Source organism: Apus apus, chromosome 5, assembly GCF_020740795.1.
Source record: "Apus apus isolate bApuApu2 chromosome 5, bApuApu2.pri.cur, whole genome shotgun sequence".
NCBI classification, from domain to species: Eukaryota; Metazoa; Chordata; class Aves; order Apodiformes; family Apodidae; genus Apus; species Apus apus.
This window is the reverse complement of record NC_067286.1, coordinates 24,600,225-24,615,048: the sequence shown is the minus strand read 5'-3', so window position 1 is coordinate 24,615,048 and position 14,824 is coordinate 24,600,225. Positions and strand designations below refer to the sequence as shown.

Sequence of the window (14,824 nt, the reverse complement as noted above, 5' to 3'; positions counted from 1 at the left end):
GTCTGTTATCTGTTTTTCTGCCACAGTGTTTTTTCTTGATACAACAGTAATTATTTACTTTTTCCCTTGTTCAGGGCCAGAAGGTGTGAAACACTTTGATTTGGGAGAAACGGATGAGAAGAAATCCCAAATCAGTGCAGACAGTGGCCTCAGTTTGGCCTCAGGTTCTCAGGTCAGTGGCTCCCGTGCTTGCTTTGTTTCTGTCTTAAGAGAGAGCATTCTTCTCTTCACTACTTAATGGTGGGAAGAATTCTAGGGTTTGAGCATTCTTGTGAAAGGCTAATTCAGTAAAATTTCTTCCCTCCCTTCCTGCAGGGAACTGATCTTAGTGTATTCCTCAATTGTATGACCCCATGATCTTTTTGACATGCAGGCAGTAGTTTCTATTTGGCTAGCTAAATAAACCAAGTAAGTGTAAGGTGTGTGATTCAGGACCTCAGAGGAATGGGAAGTAATGTTCTCTCCTGATGATAAACACCAATTTGAATTTTTTTCCTGTCCTTTTTTATGTTTTGATTGCAGAAGAGTGATTTTGACTCTCTTCCCAGTGGAGCACCAGCAGTTATGGTCCGAAGTACAAGCCAGGATTCTGAAGTCAGCACAGTGGTAGGATATGGCCAGACTGAAATCTTGTGTTTCACTGCTTGCTAAAGTGAGGGAGGACATTTCATGCCTACATTTTGTGTGGTGTGGCTGCTTGCTGGTATGCGTGCATAATGTATTTCTATGGGTTCTGTCTCCAGAGCTTCTGAGAGAGTTGCAAGCATGTGTGTCTGACAGAACATACATTGTACTTTTTTAGCAGACTGCATCCTTCATGTATGGTGCTTATTCCTGTTACATATTGCTACATGTTGGTGTATTTATGGAACTGGTGGATTGCAGTAATTTTCTAAATATGCTTTAGTTGTGTATAAACCATCTATAAAGAATAGAAGTTAAAAAATGTAACCTGAGAGAAAAAAAGGCAGATAGTTTGATGCATTTAAAGCAAGAATAAACTTCCTGATTTATTACCTTAAAGCACTTCAATCATACCAAAATATATTTGCTTGCTTTCCAATCAGCTATAAAGCTTAGAGGAAAAAGGTAGCAGGAATGCATTCAGTAAAAAAAACAACTGAGCCTTCTCCATTCCACATGTTATTTGATGTGGCTTATTCTAGGGTTAAAACCCAAGGAACTTTCCTTTTTGTTATTGGTTTTTTTATCTCTAAACTGCAGCATACCTGTGAATATGTAGCTTTTCATGGTCTTTTCTCACCCTGTAACAAGAATAATACTCTGATTGTCTTTCCCTAGTGGACCCAGAAATATGTATTACAGAAATGTATTTTATGGAATACTGCTCCAGATAGAAGAGGGCTCTAAAACTCCAAACTCAAGAAATGTCCATCCTGACAAGTAGGAAACCAAGCAAAGGCAGCAGGAGGCCTGCATGGATAAGCAAAGAGCTCCTAACTGAAGTGAGATATAGAAAGGGAGTATACAGAAGGTGGATGCAGTGGCAGGTGATCCAGGAGGAGTATGCATTTGCTGTCTTATCTTTCAGGGATAGGGTTAGGAAAGCCAATACAGACCTGCAGTTGAAGCTGGAAACGAATGTGTATTAAAACAGGAAAAAGATTCTACAGTACATAAGCAGCAAGAGAAGGGACTAGAGAAATCATGGGCCTGCTTCCAAGTAGGGCAGGAGAACTGCTGATGGATGGAAAAGACTGAGGTATTTGGGGCGTTCTTTGCCACAGCCTTTTCTTGCAAAACTAGTCTTTTCCTGTAAAATTGACCTTCAGAAAGCCTTGGAGACCAGAGGAAAAGTGTGGAACAAGGAAGACTTACCCTTGGTTGCAGATGACCAGGCTAGAGAGGGCTTCTACAAACTAGATATATGTATATCCACAGTTCCTGAGGAGTTCAGCCACAGTTGCTGAGGGAGCTGGCTGATGCCATTGTGAGCCCACTCTTGAGTGTCTCTGGACAGTCATGCTGATTAGGATAGGTTCCTGAAGTTTGGAAGACAGCAAATGCCACTCTTATATTCAAGAAGGGCAAGAAGGAAGACCTGAGGAGATACAGGTTGGCCAGTCTCACCTCTGTCCTTTGGAAAGGTGATGGAGAAAATCTTCCTGGAAAACATTTCCAAATACATGAAGGCCAAGAAGGTGAATGGGACTAGTCATGGATTTACAAAGGGGCAAGCATGTTTATCCAACCTGGTAGACTTTTACTATGAGATTGCTAGCTTGGTGGATAAGGGGAGAGCAGCAGATGTTGCTTACCTCACTTTTGACACTGTCTCCTGTAACATAGATAAGCTGACACAGAATGAGTTGGGTAAGTAAGCAGAGATGTGGACTGAAAACTGGCTGAATAACTGGGCCCAGAGGGTTGTAATCAGTGGCATAAAGACTAGCAGGAGACAAGTCACTAGTGGTGTTCCATGGTGGTTAGTACTGGGGCCAAGAACATTCAACGTCTTCACTGATGACCTAGATGATGGTACAGAGCGATTTTGCAGATGATACAAAACTGGGAGTAGTGGCCAACACACCAGGTGGTTGTGCCACCATTCAGAGGGACCTCAACAGTCTAGAGAAATGAGCAGAGAGGGATCTATGAAGTTCAACAAGGGGAAAATGCCAAGTCCTACATTTGGTGAGGAATAATCTCAGGCACCAGTATACACTGGGGGCTGACTGGCTGGAAAGCAGCTTTGTTGGGAAGAACCTGGGGTCCTGGTAGACAACAAGCTGACCATGAGCCAGCAATGCACTGTTGTGGCAGAAAAGTCAATGGTATTCTGGCTTGTATTAGGGAGGGCATTGTCAGCAGGTAGAGGGAGGTGCTTCTGCTTTACTCAGCACTGGTGAGGCTGCATCTGGACTATTATGTCCAGTTCTGGACTCCCCAGTAGAAGAATAAAGACTTCTTGGAGTGAGTCCAGCTTAGGGCCAGAGAGACAATTAAGGGACTGAAGCATCTGCTGTGAAAGTAGAGGCTGAGAGAGCTGGGACTCTTCAGCCTGGAGAAGAGAAAGCTCAGGGGGTATCTTATCAATAGTTATGAATAACTGATGGGAGGGAATGAAGACAAGGGAGCCAGACTACACTCAGTGGTACCCACTGGCAGGACAAGAGGCAGCCAACACAAGAATTAAAACACAGGAAATTCTGTCTGAACACAAGAAAACAATTTTTTAATTTGAAGGTGTTCAAACCCTGGAGCAGTTTGTCCAGACAGGATGTGGATTCTCCATCTGTGAAGATGTTTAAAACCTGACTGGACATGATCCTCAGCAACATACTGTATTTTACCCTGCTTGAGCAGGGGGACTCACCTGTAGATGACATTAACAGATCACTTTGACCCTAAACAGTTCTGTGATTTTTCTGAAGGGCTTCTTGTGTCTTTTTTGATACTTTTCTAAAGTTAGGATTTGATAAGATTCTGTCACTGAAGGAGAAAAGGCAAATGTAGCCTTGAGTATTACTGCTTTACTTTTTGCCTTAAGAAGAAACATTTTACAACTTCCTTTATTTGTTGAAGGTAACTGCTGTATTTCTCTCTACAGGTTAGTAACAGTTCTGGAGAGACATTAGGAGCAGACAGTGACCTGAGTAGCAATGCTGGTGATGGCCCAAGTATGGAAAATGGTGGCAATCTGACAGGATCCAGAGGCACTGTGTCAGACAGTGAAATTGAGACAAACTCTGCTACTAGCTCTATTTTTGTAAGGGCATTGCAGACTTCCCTTTTGTATTTTTCTTTTCTTTTCAAAATTGAATCTTGTACTGTAATAATTTCAATGTTTATGTGGCAGAGGCTCTCTGATCCTATACTGAGGGTTAATCAGCAATGACTTATAAGATGTAATTTTGTATGGATCCACATACCCTTCTTAATTTCTGCTTCAGTACATGGTTCTTGGAGAATAGTACATTCACAACTTGCACCATGTTATGGGTTCTAGCAATATTTAATTCCCTCTCATTTAATATTTCTCTCAAGCAAATTGGCATTTAATTGCCCTTCAGAGGCAAAACAACATTGATGAGCATGCTTCGACCCCTTACCTAAGAGGAATGGATTCCATTGTTTCTTAGGAGCAGCTGTTTGATCCAGGAATGGGATGACCCACTGGAGGTTTAGCAGCATAATGTTTTGTTGTGTTTTTTTTTTAAAGCATTACTTTAGTCCTATTTTAAGTGTAGTCATAACTTTAAAATATATTTTCCTAATTAGAAGATCTGTATGCAGTAAAACTCAAATGACCTGAGAACTCTTTCTCATTCATTTTGGTTTTTTAAAGTATAACCTCTAATATACATGTTACCAAGAAAATAATTATATACTCCATTTGGCTGAATCAAACTGTCAGCAAAATATGAAAACAACTTGCAGTGCCTTAAGACTGGTCTCTGTATTCATTGTTTTATAATTCTGATAAGATTGTAAAAGGCTTTACAGGGTTTCTACTTCTAATATTAGGTGACAAAAAAATCATTGTGCTTCTTTGCAGATTTATTCTAAAAGAATGAAAATGATGTAACCATGTCTGCTTTTTTAGCTACAAGAGGTTGTCTTCTCATTTACTAAAGAATTAGACTTTTTTTTTAAACTTAGTTTTCTCCATTTTTCTATGTAACAAATTAAACAAAATAAAATTTTAAGAACCCTTGCAACAGATTTAGAATGAAGATGATGGGTGTACATTATATACAATAGATGTGAATTATCACACCATAGTTTACCTTGTGGTAGAAAAATAGATGGGCAACCTTTATTATCACATTTCTGCTGGCTGATAGTCCCAGTACACAGTTCTTCAGACTGGATGACATGTAATCATTTGCTTGACATCATACCTTTATGGTTGTACAGGTTTTTCTTTCATTTATCAGTCTGAATGTAAGAGAGAGCTCAGATAATCATGTCCTGCTTGTGAATACTCATTCACAAGCCTGAGGAAGCTGCGTATTTCTTCCTCCATTCCTCACAATCTGTACAATATCAGTACTATTCAGCTATTTCCTAAACAGTGGAAAAGATTTGTTATTAGTATTTGGGCAAACTTTCTGCATGAGCATATAATAGGGAAGATGACAGAAGAGGTTAATCTGTTCTTTCCTTTAGTTTGGGATTTGCAATTTTATTTTGCCTTAATTTTCCTTCAGGGAAAGCATTTTGCTTCCTCTGTTTTGTGATTTTTCTGTCTCTGTTTTTCTTGGTCCAGCTGTGGACTTCTAGGTGCATTACCTTGCTCTTTGGACAGGGTGATGTTTTGTGAAAGTTTAATGGAGAACTGTCTGTGAAGGATGTCTTGCAAACTGCATCTGTTTAGCACAACAGTGGACTGCAAGAAGCAGCTCTGTGCAGTGTTAAATTGTCTGACACTCCTTGTATTATTTTCAGGCAAAGTCTCACAACCTGAAGCAGAGTGTGAAGGACAGCAAAGGCAGTACCCCAGGGAGAGGCCCAGAAGATGGGAACCAACGTGTCTATCTCTATGAAGGACTTCTGGGTAAACTTTTGTTTTTTTGTTGGGAAGGGATCATTTAGACTGGAGTTCAGGTGAAGTCATGTCTGGGGCAGACCGGAACTTTTTCATTCCCAGAGATTGTTTTTAAACAGTAGAACAGGGGAGTGCATCAGACCATTCAGAGTAAAGGCACAGATTTGCTGGGGGGATTGAGTAAGAAGAGATGGGAGTGAGTGGTGAAGTTTGCATAAAATATAGCTTGTCCAAATCTCCTGCTGTTCTTGAATATTCATTCTTTAAACTGCTGGAAAAAGGGGAGAAAAAATTCTATCCATAGCTTAAGTAAATTCTAAAATATATCTTGATCTTGAAAAAAGGTCCTTCATCTTAAGTCACTGAGCAGAGGAATACTAAACTCAGAGCACTAATGGCCTTCAAGTGTATCCTTGAATTAGGAGTATATTGGCTTTTTAGAAATGTATTTCATCTGGATTTGCTGTTAATCAAGAGCTCTCTCTTCCTGTGTTTTTCATCCTTTCCATTTATCGTTCCTACCTGCTTGGAATGGTGCAGGTAGGGATAAAGGATCTGTCTGGGACCAGTTAGAGGATGCTGCAATGGAAACCTTCTCTATGAGTAATGATCTCTTATCTTTCCACTTCTCTGTGTGTTTGTCATGATCTGTGTTTGTGTGAGATATTCCTGCCTCTTTTGGGCTGTGTTAACGTTATCCAAAAAAGATGTGCTCCTTAAAGAATAGAGATGAAAGGGTTTGAAAAGAATGAGACATATGTCTTTTCTTTTACGCTTTTCTTCAGTTGTGATATTGCTTGTGTTTTAATTGTGTGTTGGCTTATGGTATTTTCAAGGAGTGGGAAGGAACAGGAATTAATCTTAAAAGTATTTGACTGTACTAAATTTTGTATACATTGCATAGGCAAAGAGCGTTCAACTTTGTGGGACCAGATGCAGTTTTGGGAAGATGCTTTTTTGGATGCTGTGATGTTAGAGAGAGAAGGAATGGGGATGGACCAGGGACCTCAGGAGATGATTGACAGGTAAAGTTCTTCAGTACACCTCCTGCCTCCTCATTGTTTTGCTTGGGGCTGAAATAGCAAAAAAAGAAAAATAATTTAAAAATCTGCTGAACATGCTATTGTCACTTTGTTACTATGCCTCATTGTTCCAGAGGGAGCCTTTTGTCTCTGTGCTGGCCAGTATCTCCTGATACTGAAATACTATCTTAACTTTCTGACATGTATTTTTTTAACTCTTTTGGAGAGGTGGTATTTCCAGGTAATGTAAGTGTAATCGCGGTATGAATAGATGGAACAGATTAGATCAGTAGTAAAGCAGGAAATGTCTGTGGCAAGATGACTGTATTCTCAAATAAAGGAAGATATCAGTGTGTTGATCTAAAGTGAAAGAATCAAACATCTTCAGAAACTGCATTTTGAGCCTTCTCATAATAGGTGTCCTTACTTTACAGCTTGTAGTTAAAAGAAACAAGCAAAAAATCCATGAGGGAACCACTCTCTAGAAATATCTGTATGGTTGCTTAAAGCTCTGCTTCTGAGATGTCAAGCTTCACTACCTGCTTGCTTTTTTCCCCCCGGCTCTGTTAATATCTGATCGTTCTCACTCTGCCACCTGCAGTGGTACCACCTGCTGTCATGTGACATGGGATCTGGTAGCCAAAATAAGATCTGGTTTGTGTTGTGCTTGTTTGAAAACTGTTTTTCTTTTTCTTGTACCTTACTGGAAAAAGAGAGTCCCTGTCCACTTCCCTTATCAATTCCCTTCTGCCTTGCAACTGCATTTAAGCTCTAAAGCCAGGTAGCTTTTGTACTGAGTAGTACATTCCTCTTCTGGCAGTTGTAATTGTCATGGAGTTGTGACTGCAGAAAAGAGGAACTGGGTAAGCACAGTGGAACACTGACAACTTTCCCACTGAGCAGATGTTATTTACTCCAGCTAGTTAATAATGAATGGAAATGTTTCATTAGCGATCACAGTGTATTACTGGCTTAGTGTTTTTGGAGGTTGTATCTGCCAAACACTTTACAAATAGTGCTCTGTCCTCTGCCAGTGAGTGCTCTAGTGAAGCGAATGAAGAGTGAGTGCCTATGAGCCTGCTTCAGATCTAGCTCTTCCTGCAGGTATCTTTCCCTGGGGGAACACGATCGGAAGCGTTTGGAGGATGATGAGGACCGCTTGTTGGCTACACTGCTGCATAACATGATTGCTTATATGCTTATGATAAAGGTGACTTCTTTTTCTTTTTAATAGATCACTGCTTAGATTTCAGGACTATATTTTTGTCGTTGTTGTCTTGAAACCATACATCTCTGTTCATACAGCTCAGAACAGTGAAGTAAAAAATAATGTTATAAAACATCTCCTGATCTTAATGAAAACATTGCTGCAGTACCTGGAGATTCTTTGAGGTATCTTGGCTGAGTTTACACAGTTCTGTACCATGGGTAGGCATATACATTGTCATTTAAAATAGACATTTTTTAACCATAACTTTAGAAGATGTTCTTATTATCAAGAGTATGGGTTATAAATTAAGTAGAGGCATCTTCTAATCTGGTTTCCTCACAGCTGACAATTGAAAACTTTAGAGAATTCAGAGGTCAAAGGAGGACATGGGGAGATTGTGAATATGCATATCAATAACTCAGTATGAAACTTGCTATTATTAGCAAGCAGCCCTTTTTACCTCATTTGGTGGGCTGTCTATATGCACCTTAATGCTGTAGGTGGCTAGAAGCAAATTATTTCTTTTAGTCTGAATAATTTCTTAGATACTCCAGATTCTCCCTCAAAGCCACTGGAATTCAGTCTTCTAAATTTTTGGTCATGTTTAGAACCAGCTTAGGTTTTACCTGTAACAGTTTTAACGTACAATACTGTCCAGTATAACAGCTTGACAGTGAGGAATTTGGGAGATAGAAAGAAGGTATTTATTTTTCTTCATATAAATGACATATGAAGGTAAATTTTAAGACGGAATTTGAGTACATTTGGAATGAGTTTATTTCAGAAGAAGACTATGGGATTTAGCCACTAGGACGTGCATCCCAGTGATACTTACAGTAGAAGTAAAAATAACCAGTGCAGTTATTTTCACAAGAGGATGCAAAAGAGGAGAGCAAATAATGTTTGTTTCAAAAGGCAGTCTTACGAGAGATATTGATAGAGTTAGTCCCAGAGGGGAAGAGTGTCTTTTGGTGTGGTGAAAGTTATCTGGTACCCAAGAAAACAGTTTCCTGAGAAAAGAGATAAGGAGGCAAACAGGATATTATGCCTTTGAAACTGCTACTGCTCTGGGCCTAGGGTTATAGATCAAAGGGGAATACAGAGGATCTGGGAGCTGTGATAAAAATAGTTTCTTTCGTGCATCTTCAGAGATGCTTGAGACTGAGGATGGAATGAAGAACTGGGCAAAAGAAGGGTTGTGGGGTGTTGGATTATTTTTCATTACTGATATGGTTACGTTTTTCCCCCTCTGATTATCAATTTGGGGATAAAAGGTGGTGGATCTAGAAATTTGTATATATTATTTGCATATAGGAGTTGTTCATGCAGAGTCAAGGCTTTAAGAGAATAAAGATTGTACCAAGGTAGCTCATCTTAGGGCAGCTTTTAGTAATAACTGCAAAGTTGGAAGGCTTTCTGTTCCTGAGAGGTGAATTCATCTGAGCTATCGAGGGATGCATAATCTTCCAAATGCAATACCTTGGTATTTTAATGTATTTTCTTGTCTTAGGATAGCAGAGCCTAGTAGTTTTTACCTAAAAAAATACTGAAAAACACAATGCTGTCTTTCAAGTGCCAAGAATTCTTGCCAAAGGAAGGAAGCAGGTTGAGTTTGTTTTATATGCTCCATAGCATTAAGGTAAAATAAAGTCCAATCTAACTTGAAGTCAGCACTCAGGCTTGAGTTTACTGTCTTCAAGCCTTCAGTATCAATGGCTGGCATTCAAAAAGCCTTTTGAAATGACACCTGGGGCAGAAATGTTTTGCTTTTGAGGTGCCCTGCAGCTCATCTTTGGGAGCTCTGCTGCTCTGTGAGGACTCTCTGGAAATGTTTGCTAGAGCCCTGACCTAGTCATCAGGAAACAGATTGTGAAAGCACGAGAAATCTGAAAGATATGCCTCTGTGTTAATATTTCTTTTATTGAGGGATCCACAGTTGACTAAATCTTCAAGTCCTTGCAGAGGAAGAGGTGGAGATAGATGAGACTATCTATAGAGCCTGATATGATAGATGAGACCCATCACATAAGTGGCAACATGGAGAACTGAGGTTTTTAATGCTAGTAGTTGTTAGTGGATGGCAGCAGAATTGCTGCCCTGTTGTGCAAGAGTATGCAGGAAATCTGTTGTGCACAGTATCTTTGTGCAGTAGCTGGTGAAAAACCTTGTATGTGCAGCTTCTGCTTGTACTTCTGGGCTAAAGGTCTCTAGCACGATTGAGCTAGAGATTGGTTGTTTTGCTATCCTAGCAATGGAAACCAAAGTATGTTGATCTGGGGAGACAGGCACTGCTGCTCGTGAACAGAGAAGAGTAAATAAATATCTATATTTGCTTTCTAGGTGAACAAGAATGATATTAGGAAAAAGGTGCGGCGCCTGATGGGAAAATCGCATATTGGGTTGGTGCACAGCCAGCAAATAAATGATATTCTAGACAAGCTTGCCAATCTGGTAAGTAAAATAGTGCTGAGTGATGTATCAGTAGGAGCTATAGTGGAGAAAAAAATCTGGAAATTCTTCTAGAAATGCTCTCCAACACTAATTTTAAATTATTGAAAGTATTTAATTACTAAATACTGCCTTCGTATGTATAAAGACTGTGATTGTATGAGCCTGTTTATAGTATTATAATGTTATGCATTTATCAATTAGAACTGCAATACAAATATATAAACATGACACTTCAGTACCACAGTTCTATGCAACCCTAATGTTGTCTTAATATTTCTTTTGTGGGTAGGAACCTTTTACTATGACTGTAACAAGTGTTTAGTTTTTCATCAGTTTCCAGGTCATTATAAGACTTGTAGCAATCAGTTTCTATACAAAACTGTTTTCAGTGTTGGCTGCCATGCAGAATAAACCTCACATCCTGTAATGCTTGTTAAGAATATAGTTTAACACTTAGTACAACTAGTCAGCTTTTAACACAAATGTTACCAAGGTGGATGCAAGTTAAGCTCTTCGAAAGCCAATTTTTTCAAAGCACTTTTATATTTGGAACTTTGTTTTATGCCCAGAAAGACAAAAAATTATCCTACAATTAGTTGGGAAAAAGCAGACTAGTTTACTGCAATGTTGCTGGAACCCAGACACCTCATTATCCCATACTGAGTATGGTACCAGTGTGAATGTTGTTGTATGATGTGGTAACTCATAATCACACTTGTTGCAACTAAACTTGTCAGACTTGTTGAAAACAAACTTGTCAGACTTGTTGCAACCAAACTTACTAGAGTATTTTACTGAAGGCTTTGTCCAAAATTGCCTCCCATCAGCTGCGTTCAACATACTTATTTTTTTCTTTCATTTGTTGACAATGCTTTTAGTGTCACCTAATGGACTTTTATTTCAATAGATCAGGAGAGGTTGGTTTCAAAGTTCATGAATGATTGCATGTTTTTTTTTCCCTCTAGAATGGACGGGAACTCCCTGTGAGACCCAGCGGCAGCCGCCACATCAAGAAGCAGACTTTCGTAGTGCACGCTGGGACAGACACAACTGGAGACATATTTTTCATGGAGGTAGAGAGAAAAATAATATTAATGCAACTAGCAGCATTCAAGAAATAATCCTGGAAATCTTATGTAATATGTTTGTGCTCCCAGGTGTGTGATGATTGCATTGTGTTGAGAAGCAGCATCGGAACGGTGTATGAACGGTGGTGGTACGAGAAGCTCATCAACATGACTTACTGTCCCAAAACAAAAGTGCTGTGCCTCTGGAGGAGGAATGGTCAGGAGACACAGCTGAACAAGTTCTACACAAAGAAGGTAGGCATCTTGTTTAATACACACAATACTGAGGGAAAGACACATTGAACAAAAAAAATCCTTGGTGTATCCTGTTCCATGTTAACAAAAAAATAGCATTCTTGCCCCATGCCAGAAGTTGGCATTATGCCTTCTCATTTACCCAAATTCAGTAGGACAGCAGGATGTCGTTCAAGGAATTAAATGTGTGGCTTTTATTTTTTTAGCTAGAAGGAAACCATCACTATTACTAAATATTGAGTTTGCAGGCTTATAAAAGCAGTAAAAATACTACAGTAGCTTCATGGGGAAAAAGCTAAATAAAACAATGTCTTAGTAATTGAGTTAATTGTGTCATTTTTAATGGCAAACCCAAACTGACAAAATAGGCCCATGAAGAAAATTTTTTACCAGTGTTTGATTTTCATTTAATGAATGCCTACGTTCTTCAGTAATATGAAAGTTGTTTTCCTCTCCTTATGCAAAGGTAAAGAAAAAGCTTAAGCCTACTAGCAAAACTCCAGTAACTCTTAGAACTCCAGTGGCCAGCAAACAAAATGTAAACATTCGTAAATGCAAGTAATACATTGAAAGGTTATTATTTTTGAGATGTATATAAAGGGATTAGACTTCAAATAATTTATTTTACATAGACCATGCCATCATAGTAAAGGTGTGAGTACAAAGGCATGGAGGACAAAAGTAGTACACTGCAGAAGTTACTTGGAAAGCTAATCGCACGTATCTTGGGCTTCAGAGAGAAAATTTTCTTAAATTTGACTCTGAGATGATGGCTTAATATTATTTGGTATTAGAGAGGTGAGTTGGAGGAAGATGGAGAGAAGAATGTAGCATAAGGAAATTGAGTAAGAAAAAGGTCATATGAGCCTGACCAGTAATGTTGATTGTTAGAAGCCAAAAGAAAGGGAGGGATTGTATTATTGTTTTAAGGATTTTTCTACAATAGGAAACTGAATAAAATTGGTTAGATTGCTCATGAGCATGTGCCAAGCCATGGAATCTTCACTAACTTGTGCTATGAAATTACATTAAATAGTTTCTCTGTCAACTAGTAAAACAAATATAAATACCACCTAGTAATTAGCTGTGAACTTCAGTTGTTTTTTTGTTTTTAAGCACCAAATTTTTGCAGATTCTTAGAATCCTACTGTTCTTTTCCCTTACTAATTTGGAAAAATAACCTTGTATTACTCTTATTTTTAGTGTCGGGAATTATACTACTGTGTCAAAGACAGTATGGAGCGAGCAGCAGCAAGACAGCAAAGCATTAAACCAGGTAAAAGATTTTGCTTGTTAGGAACCTTTGTGGTATAATTTGTAATCAACAACATTTTTTAATTAATAACTCATTTGAACATAATCTCCTTTCACTTGGAAATTGTAGGGTAGCTTTGCACATCTGTGTGTACATAGCAGACTTAATGTTATCATTAGCTTATTGCAAAATACCTCACTCTAAATACAAACAAAACCAAAACACCCCTATAAAGAAGTGATACATGTAAGGAGGAATATCTGCCAGTAGAAAGATAACTAGAAGACTAGGGCAGGCAGGCTGGAGAGGGTCCAGAGAAGGGCCAGAAGGATGAACAGAAGACTGGAGAACCTGCCATATGAGGAGAGACTGAGAAAACTGGGCTTGTTCAGCCTTGAGAAAAGAAGGCTTTGGGGAGACCTTATTACAGTGTTCCAGTACTTAAAGGGTGGCTACCAAGAAGATGGAGACTCCCTATTTACAAGGAGTCACATGGAAAAGACAAGGGGTAATTGGCAAAAGTTGCTCCTAGGGAGATTCCAATTGGACACGAGAGGCAAATTTTTCACCATGAGGACAATCAAGCACTGGAATAGTCTCCCAAGGGAAGTGGTAGATTCCCCCCCACTGGATAGTTTTAATTCTCAGCTTGACAGGGTGATGAGCCACCTCATATAAACTATAGTGTTACCTAGGAAGGTTGGACCAGATTAATGTAGTGTTAAACTGTTTGAAAGCCATTCTTCAGAGTTCAGTGGTTCTGCATAAATGAAAATTTTAAAAAAATCATTGTAAGAAAGCATTGTCTAGTTGAACTGAATGATGCACAAGAAACTAGATGAAAATGTGTAGATTGTCATCTATTACTGTGGTTCTCAGAAGGCTGTGAGTGGACTCTACTGAAATGCTTCCTACTGTTCTTAGTAATGTCCTCTTGCTATGCACATCAAATGGAAATGATGTTTTTATTTTTTTGATATTTCCTTTCCACATATCATGACTGCTTTCTGTACTTTCTCTGGTTATTTTTTTCTTTGGTTGGATTTTTATTTTTTTTTAATTAACATGTCACAGGCCCTGAGTTGGGTGGCGAGTTCCCTGTGCAGGATATGAAAACCGGAGAAGGAGGTCTTCTTCAGGTCACACTGGAAGGAATCAACCTGAAATTTATGCACAGTCAGGTATGAGGCAAATCTATGAGAAAACTGTGAGCATGAAGCTTCTTGCAGCATGCCTGTGTATGTGTTTCCTCTTCCCAGAATCTGAAGAAGGACGAGGGATAGCATAATGGTTAAAAAAGCTTTTGTATATTTACATACAAGCATCTATATATATGTGTGTAAAAATATACTGAAATTAAATATACTCAGGAAAACTATCATGAACTGAAGAAAAACACTGATACAGGTTTGAACTTCTTGTTTCTGGTAGTCTGAATTGTCTAAGCAAAAAATAAATGGTAGGCAGTATATTAAGGAACAGAGGTGGTGATCCGTAGTGATCTAAACTGCCCTAATGCATCACGCTGTGAACATATCCTGCTGGTGTAAACAGGTGACCTTAAAGATACAGTGTTGGAATACTGCAGGTGCAGAGGGCAACCTTCTGCATCATATATAATCTGTCTTCTTTTAAAATTTGAGAATAAAATAGGAAAGTGGCTCTTGCTGTCATTCACAAAAATAAGAAAAAATGATTTATTCTTTTTTTCCTTCCCAATAGATGATCATGTGGGCATAGAGGAAACAACTAGATTTGTCATTTCTTCCTTTCTCTGGATGTTGTTTCTGTTGCTTCCTCTGATTCTTGTTTTTTATTTTGCTTTGTGTTTTTTTGTTTTGCATATGCTATTAAATGCATGCTATGCTAGACAGTAGAATCAATTTTTAGGGGAGAGCAAGAGTGTGTGTGTGTGCGTGAGAGGTGGAGAGAAAGAAAAGCTTCTGTCAGTCTTCTGTGGAGTGTTTTTTCCTTTCCTCCTGACTAGACTTTTTTCTTCCCACACAAGCTTTGTTCTTCTTTGAGGATAATCAGTGTAGATCCCACTGGAAG

General features: G+C 38.8%; 1 protein-coding gene across 26 annotated transcripts in view; it reads left to right on the top strand.

The window, feature by feature from the left end:
- The window catches only part of MADD (MAP kinase activating death domain), a 74,525-nt gene that overhangs the window by 47,199 nt on the left and 12,502 nt on the right, over window positions 1-14,824 (top strand). For 19 of the 26 annotated variants that reach the window (XM_051622478.1, XM_051622488.1, XM_051622486.1 and 16 more), the window contains 12 exons: window positions 75-172; window positions 523-606; window positions 3,572-3,730; window positions 5,413-5,521; window positions 6,053-6,115; window positions 6,417-6,537; window positions 7,639-7,744; window positions 10,085-10,195; window positions 11,161-11,268; window positions 11,353-11,517; window positions 12,721-12,793; window positions 13,847-13,953. In XM_051622478.1, coding sequence (XP_051478438.1) covers window positions 75-172; window positions 523-606; window positions 3,572-3,730; window positions 5,413-5,521; window positions 6,053-6,115; window positions 6,417-6,537; window positions 7,639-7,744; window positions 10,085-10,195; window positions 11,161-11,268; window positions 11,353-11,517; window positions 12,721-12,793; window positions 13,847-13,953 — 1,304 coding nt within the window. The remainder of the gene's footprint in view (window positions 1-74; window positions 173-522; window positions 607-3,571; window positions 3,731-5,412; window positions 5,522-6,052; window positions 6,116-6,416; window positions 6,538-7,638; window positions 7,745-10,084; window positions 10,196-11,160; window positions 11,269-11,352; window positions 11,518-12,720; window positions 12,794-13,846; window positions 13,954-14,824) is intronic. The other 7 variants (XM_051622491.1, XM_051622489.1, XM_051622492.1 and 4 more) reach the window with 1 other exon arrangement.